The 9,813-nt window shown below is 39.9% G+C and overlaps 1 protein-coding gene across 1 annotated transcript in view; it reads left to right on the forward strand.

Annotated features, from left to right (window-relative positions):
* LOC116640522 (tropomodulin-3-like) overlaps nt 1-9,813 on the forward strand; it is a 69,249-nt gene extending 59,436 nt beyond the window's left edge. The window contains exons 7-9 of the mRNA XM_032417564.1: nt 2,079-2,222; nt 3,161-3,305; nt 6,934-9,813. Coding sequence (XP_032273455.1) covers nt 2,079-2,222; nt 3,161-3,305; nt 6,934-6,968 — 324 coding nt within the window. The 3' untranslated portion in view covers nt 6,969-9,813. The remainder of the gene's footprint in view (nt 1-2,078; nt 2,223-3,160; nt 3,306-6,933) is intronic.

Below are 9,813 nucleotides of genomic sequence, written 5' to 3' on the forward strand. Positions count from 1 at the left end.
AAAAATTTAAAAATAGAGCTACCCTATGACCCAGCAATTGCACTACTGGGTATTTACCCCAAAGACACAGATGTAGTGAAAAGAAGGGCCATATGCACCCCAATGTTCATAGCAGCAATGTCCGCAATAGCCAAACTGTGGAAAGAGCCGAGATGCCCTTCAACAGATGAATGGATAAAGAAGATGTGGTCCATATATACGATGGAATATTACTCAGCCATCAGAAAGGATGAATACCCAGCTTTTACATCAACATGGATGGGACTGGAGGAGATTATGCTAAGTGAAATAAGTCAAGCAGAGAAAGTCAATTATCATATGGTTTCACTTATTTGTGGAACATAAGAAATAGCATGGAGGACACTAGGAGAAGGAAGGGAAAAATGGAGGGGGGGAATTGGAGGGAGAGATGAACCATGAGAGACTATGGACTCTGAGAAACAAACAGGGTTCTAGAGGGGAGGGGGGTGGGAGGATGGGTTAGCCCGGTGATGGGTATTAAGGAGGGCACATACTGCATGGAGCACTGGGTGTTATATGAAAACAATGGATTGTGGATCACACATCAAAAACCAATGATGTATTTTATGGTGATTAACATAATAAATTTTAAAAAATAAATAAACATCAGGTATATGGTTACCTAAATCTGTGAACAATGCAGTAATTGTATTTCTGTGTTAGTCTGCTCTCTAGGGTATTGACTTTATATGTTAAAATGCTGGGCCACATGGAATAAGTTCAAATCAATTAATAAAATTACCTTCTCAAGACTAAAAAAAAAAAAAAAAAAACCTTGTTTAGTTACCTCATTCCTATACTCAGAACCCTCCAGCAGCTCCTGTCTGACTAATAATAAAAATCAATCTTTCAGTGGTCTTATAATCCTTTACTTGCCCCCCCCTTTTTTTTCTTTTCTTTTTAATATTTATTTGAGAGAGAGGAGGGGACAGAAGGAGAGGGAAAGAGAGAATCTCAAGCAGACTCCCCTGCTGGGCATGGAGCCCGATGCGGGGCTTGATCTCATGACCCCGAGATCAGACCCGAGCTAAAACCAAGAGTCAGATGCTCAACCAGCTGTGCCAGCCAGGCTCCATTACTTGCCCTTCCTTTCTTTCATTCTACTTCCTCAGACATGCCACGCACGCCCCTAACGCAGGGCCTTCCTCCTTGTTTCTCTTGCCTAGAACTTTCTCCCTAAAGATATTTCACATCGTTTTATGTCACCAATGAGGCATTGCTCCATTGTGACCTTCCTGGTGAGGCCTTTCCGGACCACCCCTGCCCCCAGCACTCTCCGTCTACCCTATTTTCTTCCTTTATAGCTCTTTTTTTACCATCTCCTCACTAAAATGTAAGTTCCGTCAGGCAGGAATTTGTATGTTTTATTTCTAAATCTACAGAACAGTACTTAATCAAATAATCGACCACCAGTAATGTTTGAAGAAACGTATATACAGATAGATGAATAAGGGATTTGTTTCACGTAGCTGGTTGTCACTAATGAAAAGTACACATGTATAGATATGTGTCCCAAGTTCTATTTCTAGTATCTCTGCCCTCTCTTGCCTTTTCTTTTAACTTGACTTGAAGTTCTGGTAATCTGTTAGCATTTCTGGCCTTCTGCCTTAGGCATCCCTTCCCATCTCGGCCTTGAAAATCAGTCCATAATTTATCTTCATTTTGGCTACACAGTAACCCAGCTGCAGTAGGACCCAAGTAAGAAAAGATGTTCCAAAGGGACCTTGATGAAGTTAGTCCTGCACAGGAATGGAGAGAAAGTGTGAGAGACCCAGGAGTAAGGAGGAGGAGTAGGGCATGAGTGAACATAACAGTGTGAATAGCAGCAGAGAATGTTACCAACAGAGGATTACATGTGACAAATCTCAATACCATGACAGGGGATGTGTGAAAAATAGGTAGACGTAAGGCCTGGGAGGTGGTGTGTCAAGCTAAAACAATCTAATGAGAAGCATCAGAGCAGTTCTGCTAATTATTGTATTTGTTTATGGCAGGTAGAATATGTGATAGGTACTGTCAGTTTTTATCTCTAAATATGTATTTTTTTAAATTTCTAGGCTTTTGCAGATATGCTGAAAGTGAACAAAACTTTGAAGAGCTTAAATATGGAGTCCAACTTTATTACAGGAGCTGGGATTCTAGCACTGATTGATGCTCTGAGAGATAATGAAAGCCTGGCGGAGCTCAAGATTGACAATCAGGTCAGTGTTCTACAGCAGTAAGTGAGGAAGCCACAGCCCACTCCGCCGTGGGGAGGCCGCGGACTCCAGAGGCAAGTGGGAGGGCCTTCGGGGGAGCCTTTTGGGAAGGTGGTGGCCTGAAAGGAGATGAGGACATGTGAAGTGTCCAGAATATTAACTTAATATTTTGAGTCTGGGTTTGAGCGTATTCATAGAGTTGTACAGCCATGGCCACTAATTCTAGAACATTTTCATCACCCCTCCCACCAGCCCTGGCAACCACTTACCTACTTTCTGTCTCTACACATTTGCCTATAAATGGAATGATATAATATGTGGTCTTTTGTGTCTACCTTCTTTCACTTAGCAAAATATTCTGTAGGTTCATCCATGCTGTAATATATATCCGTAGTTACTCTTTTTTTATGGCTGAATAATCTATTACATGTGGGTTGTTTCTACTTTTTGAGTATTAGGAGTAACACTGATATGAACATTCATATACAAGTTTTTATATGAACATAGATTTTCATTTCTCATGGGTATATACCTAGGAGCGGAATTGCAAGGTCATGTGGTAACTCTGTGTTTAACTTTCTGAGGAATGGCCAAGTTGTTTTCCACAGCAACTGCACCATTTTACATTTGTACCAGCATGTGTGAGCTTCCCAATTTTTCCACATTCTGGCCCAAAACTTGTTATTGTCTTTTTGATTATAATCATCTTATAATAATGGGTATGAAGTGGTATCTCCTTGTGGTAATCCAGTTTTTTGATGCTGTATGAACATATACTGAGCTTCAAAATTTTGTTTCTCTTATGTATGTATGTTGTAAGAAGTGGGAAGATTTAAAAAGACCAGCAGAATCAGCATTTACCTGAATGTCTTAGTCTTAACTTACCTTGAAAGTATTTTGATCTAGTTTATTAATACTGTTCTTTATTTTAATTATTCCAGAGGCAGCAGTTGGGGACAGCTGTAGAATTGGAAATGGCCAAGATGCTTGAGGAAAATACAAACATCCTTAAATTTGGATATCAGTTTACACAGCAGGGACCCCGAACCAGGGCAGCTAACGCTATAACAAAAAACAATGATTTAGGTAAGGCATATGCATTTCAAATCAAATTTCTGAATTATATCATTAAACTAATGTATTAGAGGGATTTTTTTTTTTTTTTACAATAGATTTCAACACAGATTTTTGGGCCTTTGTTTTTAAAATCTGCACAGTCCTTTTTATGTTGATTGAATTAGAGTTCAGTTTAAGCGCAGTTGTAGTGATTACTGGGTTCCTGGGGGAAATCTTCCTGTCACAAACATTTCACAGCTTTAAGCGAACAGTTTTCTACCAGAAACGTAATATAAATGCTTCCTGGAACAAAAATTTTGTTCTCAGTTACAAGTCTCCTCTTGGAGCTAGTAAAGATTTCAACATTTCAGGAAAGTTTTTTACCCTTTTTATCAAACAGGCCTAGATAGAAATTCATTTTTACATGATATAATATGGATTATAGTTTTGATCCAAGTTGTATAGCGTGTGGCACGTAAGCGTCTGCTGTCCTTTCCGGCCTCCCTGACCCAGCCATTACTGGGCAGCTCGTCTTCTTGCTGCACACATCGGTCAAGGTCAGAGGTTGCCCATTTTTTCCCGGTTCCTACTGAAAATACTGCTGAAACTTGTGCTTGTTTGAAATAAGTTTTCCAGCCAAGGCTGAATTAAAGAATATGATGCTTGTAATTTTGTTTCTACATGTTTCCGATAATTGACTCTTCTTTTAAGTTTGGTGTTTGTCATTGAAATATTTTTAAAGATGTGTTTAGACAGGAATTAAAATAAGACTTCTTAAAGGGAGTAACACTTCAAAGTGATGCAGTTCTTTTAAGCTTCAGCCATATTCGAGTTTGCATTCTTTAAAGGTTTCTAAAGCAGAAAAGTTACAGCTTCCTTCCCTCAACCCAAATTACTGTGAAGAGTATTAGTTCAAATCCTTTCTGTCTGTCCTTTGATGACTTAGTTTCCCAGAGAAGATTTTAGCCTCCTGCATTTTAGAAAATTGGTGTGTTCGGTGTACTGTTGATTCTCAGTGTAATTTGCAAAGTCATGCTAATTACATCGAGAATGAACAGTATACCAAAAGATGAGATAACACATGAAAAGTACTTCCTGGGCTGCTTTATGTTGACACTGTGCTGCTGAGTAGGTGTCCATGGCCACGTGTGGTAGATGAGGAGGCCACGTTGAAGGTGTGGTCTGACGTGAAGCCGAAGTGAGAGAAAGCAAAAGCTTTCTGTGGGTACCTCTGGAGACCTCCACCTCATCATGCTCTTTCATCCTGAGCCAAGCCAGAGTTTCAGACGTGAAATGAGAGGGGAAGTGCATGGACAGGAGCCCACATTTGGGATCCAGCTAGTTGTTTATATGCTGAGGACAGCTTGCAGATTGTGAAAAGGGACTCATTGCAGGCTGCTGCTTCCAGAGTAAACTCGCAATAAGTACTTGCTGCTGGAAGCTAACACAATGAAAAAGTGATGTCAGCAGATTAAAAGGCAGTGCTGGTAGAAGGCACTAAAATGAGATGGGAAGAAACTTAGTTCCTGTGGATTTGTTTGTGGGAGGCATCTGAGAGCCATTATTGGCCACTGAATGCATGATTAAGATGATACTTAAAAAAAACTATTTTTTATTCTTCTAGAGATCGGATGTGAGGTTAGAACTTACTTGCAATTGATCATAAAGTATTGAGAACTTATATTAGTGGAGTGGGTTTTGGAAAGAAATTGCCAAAGAATTATAAATAGGTGGGGTGTCTGGGGGGCTCAGTCAGTTAAGCGTCTGCCTTCGCCTCAGGTCATGGTTCCATGGTTCCAGGATCCATGGGGATCGAGCCCCGCATCGGGCTCCTTGCTCAGTGGGGAGTCTGCTTCTCCCTCTGCCTGCCGCTCCCCCTGCTCATGCTCTCTCTCGCTCTCTCTGACAATACATAAAATCTTTAAAAAAATGAATTGTTAATAGGGCCAAATTTATGAGCCTCTCATCTAGCAGCTGAACCAAGGAACTGCTGGGAGCAAGTAGGCACTGAGTGAGGAAGAAGAGTCCGACCTGGCTCTTGGCCCCGTCTTCTGCTGTGTGTGCTCCCAGCACCCTCCGCCCTACATGTCAGTCTCGGCACACAGGTCAAGGCGACAATCGTCAAGACCCTGTGTTCATACGGGCAGTCTGACAGGGAGCCACCAGAAAGACCTCACAGATCAAAACTTGAAACATAGAATCTCCGGGGCATCTAGTTTTCCTTCACCTTGCACGTGGGGCTGTATCAGATCTTCAGTGTTGATTCTGGTGTCTTACCTCTCATTGTTTCTTGTTCCTGGAAACAATCCTACCTACCGCCATCTCTCCAGCTGTGACCAGCAGGGAGCGTCCATGGCGCACACGCACTATTGGCTTGAACTCGGAATCTCCTGTTACTGTCCGCACGCCAGCTGACCACATCATTTCCAGCCTTTTTTGTCTGCTCTCTTCTGGCACAGACCTCCTTTACATGTGTTTTTTATGACATGCATTTTAACACCTGAAATGGTCTGCCAGTGACCTCCAAACCCTGCTGCAGTTTAGCGTTCTCTTGGAAATGTTCTACCCTAAAGGGTTAATCTGGTCTTTCAAGAAAGTATTTCCGTATTTTTCAGAGATCTATATATATGAATAAGGTTTGTATTTGAGGAGTCAGGTCTCTACTTGATTTTTTCCCTCAATATTTCAGTAAACACGCAAGACTTGTTTTCGTTAACATGGACTAAAATCAGAGTGAAGGTTGTACTTAATTAGCTAAGTATAAAAATGCTCATGGGAGCCTGATACTTCAGTTCTCCTGGTTTTTGCTCTCTAGCTAGCACCCAGCCAACGGCTGCCCAAGCTTTTATGCACATCAGTCGAATGTCTGCTTGAAGACCCCATCCTGCCATCACTGAGTACAGCCTACTGGTTTGAGGTCACCAGTCTGCAAAGCGGCTGGGGGCTCCTGAGACCTCTGCACCTTTCTTTTGCTCCATCCACTGAACTAGTTGACTGAGCAGTTTGGTGGCCAGAGTCTATTATGGCCGCTGGGTAGGACCTTACCGCCTGACTCGGGTCTGAGGAGTCCGTTCCTTTGTATTTTGTTTTTTTGTTAGAGCCTGGTTCATTTTGTAGGAGACACTAGAATGAAAATTTGGAAAGCAGTAGCAAGTCATTTACCTCTAAAATGACAAAAATGTTTTTGTTACATTCTTTCACAAACTAAGGAAATGGGTTGTGGTGCCTCGTCAGAAGAGCATACAAATCGTTAACTTTTAATACTTTCTAATCCCAGCTGTCGGAATGTGACTTCAAGATTTAACACAGTAATTTATAAGGCATTGTCTTAACAGGTATCAATTTTTTTAATAACAAATGAGACAGGTGCAGCGACGTGAAGGTGGATACAGAGCAGTTTAGATTTCTCCCGCTCCTGTGGGAGCTCACGTGAGCTGAGGACACGTGGTTCGCATTTCGAAGCCCCTCAGTTCTCAACAAGTAAATGGAAATGATGAAGGATGCAAATTTTTTATTTTAATGGCCCTGTGAACAACAAATGGACATTTCATTTCTGTACAACTCTAACAGATCATACAGAAACTTATTCCTTACTAGGAAGTTAACATTGTACAAAGTAACCGAGATTTCTAATACGCTTTCTTTTTTTTCCTCACAGTTCGCAAAAGACGAGTTGAAGGAGACCACCAGTAAGTCCACCAAGATCCAATCTTTGGGAGACTTGAAGGGTTCACCAAGAGCTCATGGTGGTGATGTCAGATGTAACATTTTCGTGGGTAGAAGGGAAAAGACTGGAAATCTTTTTTTTTTTTAAACTACATGTATCTTTTTTCTAGTTTACGTTAACAGTTTCAAACTGTAAAATCAATAGTAGGGGGTATTTTGTATTTTATAACATTTTTTCTTTCTGCTAAAATCAATTTTAATTTAGCTTAATTAAATGGTTTGTGATGAGTCATGAGTTAAAAAGTACAATTGTGAAAGAAGTTTAGGAAATCATTTATGTAAAATACTATGAACATTTTAAGGACCAATCTTTTTAAATCAAAAAGGGACCTGACTGATACGAGAATTACTGTTGCACCTGGTAGGTACAAGACCCTCATCAGAGCTTTCTTGCCTTATCCCGTTGCATGGAGCCCTTGCCGTGTTTTAGAATACATAAACTTGGCGAGAGTGTGCTTTCCGTTTCTATCAAGAAAGCAAAATGCCAAAATTTTAAAACCGATGACTCAAGATCTGGTCCTCTGTTCAGGAGTACCAGCCCATCTCTGGGAGAGGGAAAGGGGCCTCCTGCACATTCCAGGTCACCACACTTGTCTGATGGGTGTGAGTCGGCAACACCTAGACTTGTTTAAACAAAGTCATCGGCTTGGCCACGTTCCGTACTTTGTTTAAAAGTATAGTTATGTCTAAATTCATTATAGTTTTTTATTTTAATTGGGCATTATTAAATTTTTGTGAAAGCTCGTAGTAAAAAGCATCTAAGTAGGCAAGCTGTTTTCTTCCCTGTAAAAGCCATAGGGCCAACTCTGTTACTTTAGTAACAGCCTTCTTTTTTCTTATTATCTAAACACGTGAAATCAAAGATAATAAACATGATGGAATTTGAGCCTGAGGCACATGCAAACGGTCATTGAAACTGATGATTACTGTAAAGTAAATGAGCACCTGGCCTGTGTATGAATTAGCTGTTGCACAGCATTGGGATTTGTGTGCACACAGAATTGCATAGATGGTCGTGACTCAGCGGTCGCTACGAACTGTCTGACCAGTAAGGAAAACTGTCCTTCGTAAATCTAATGTTTATTATGTTTCCTTTCGTCTTACACTTTTTTGTCCACATTGTGTAAAAGTAATCTCTCGTGAGAAAGGGTCTTCCTACTGCTGATGCTCACAGTATTCAAATGAACACGCGAACAGTGTGCCCCGGGGAAGGCTGCCTCCAGCCTGGATCAGACCTGGACTCCGGCCCTGTTTCGGGGCAGCCCCTGGAGAAGATGGCGGAGACCATCCTGACCTCCAGCGTTCAGGCCTGGCTAGATGATTTACAGGGAATAAAGGGAAGAATCCCATTTAAGAGTAGGGGAGAGGTCTGTTGATTTTTTTGAAATCAAATTACAAAGTGTCCCTCCTTTGGCTTGGGCTGGACAGTTTACTCAGTAAGCCACGGAGCATCTTGTGTGCTCTGGTAATAAGCCTTCTCAACAGGCGAAAGCTTCCCTTGTAAGAACTGGTGGTCTTTATTTTTTCGGAGTCAGTATTGGTGTTTCAAGGGGGCCAGAGATTGACTTTGCACTATTCCTTTTCAGTTAGAGACCACTGATATTTTTTTTTTTTCTAAGTTAGCAAGTGTTTCTGTCTATCTTCTTTTCATATACAACTTTGGAAATCTACTTGATTTTAGAGACTGCTCACTTGCTGCAGGGTGGGGAGTGAGCGTGCAGCAAGTCTTTAAGGGTCCCCATCACACCAACAGCAAGGCTTCCTTGCTTGCACTGTCCTGTAAGTTTTCTTTTTTTAATATAGGTAGGTGGGGCCCTACCCAGTATGTGTATCGTACTTATGGGTAGTATCTTTTTCATTTATGACTTACTGAAGTATGAAGAAGTGTTTTGCTTGTACCATTCCAGTTCTGAGCTATGACAGTTATATAATTGAAGGAAACATTTTTTCATAAATATCTTTAAAGATGACCATTCAATCCAATTGAATACAGAAAATCAATTATAATTACAAGGGAGAAAACTGATGTTTACTTTGATCTTTAAAGTTCTGGCACCTCTTAACCTTTTAGTAACTTACCGTATTTCTCTATAGCTTTAAAACGTTATAATAGATTAGGGATCTGAAATAATCTTGATTTTTAAACCAAAGATTTTCTAAGGCCTTAAAACATTCTGTAGGCTAACCAATTTAAACTTACCTGGTTATCTAATCAAAGAATATTCTTTGCATTTTTAAATTGCTGTTTTTAAAAATCTTTTAATTTCCCATTTTGTAAAATTTTACATTCATATTTGAAGTTGATTTTGCAGGTATGTCTACATGAAATTATACGTATTGAAAAAAGCAATATTAATACTGGTATTATTAAAATGGATTTTGGTGCTATAAACTTGTAGCTTAAATCTAGTAGAAGTCTTAAGTATAGGTGAAATACATTTCGTAAGGGTGCCTGTCATTTAGAAGACCAAATAAACATTTTGCGTTTAAAAAAACTAGCAGATTGTTAGAGATTTCAAGGAGAATTATCTCACTTATTAAATTGCAAATTCCTGTTATTTGAATGAAGTAACCCACATACTCATTTTGTGCAATAGGTACACTCTGGAAAAGTTACATGTAAATAGAACTTTGTAAATTGTTTTTCCTTTGACAGTGTCTGATGTATTTTCACTTATAAAGGGGATTCCATGGTATAATAAAAATTATAAAAGAAAAATGTTTTGATAAAATGTTAGTCATGTTCTATTCGTACAGTATATTTAATCCTTGCTGCCATTAAAATAAGTAAGTTGAAAAGATTCATGAGATT

This window comes from Phoca vitulina, unplaced genomic scaffold, assembly GCF_004348235.1.
Source record: "Phoca vitulina isolate PV1807 unplaced genomic scaffold, GSC_HSeal_1.0 scaffold20, whole genome shotgun sequence".
NCBI lineage: Eukaryota > Metazoa > Chordata > Mammalia > Carnivora > Phocidae > Phoca > Phoca vitulina.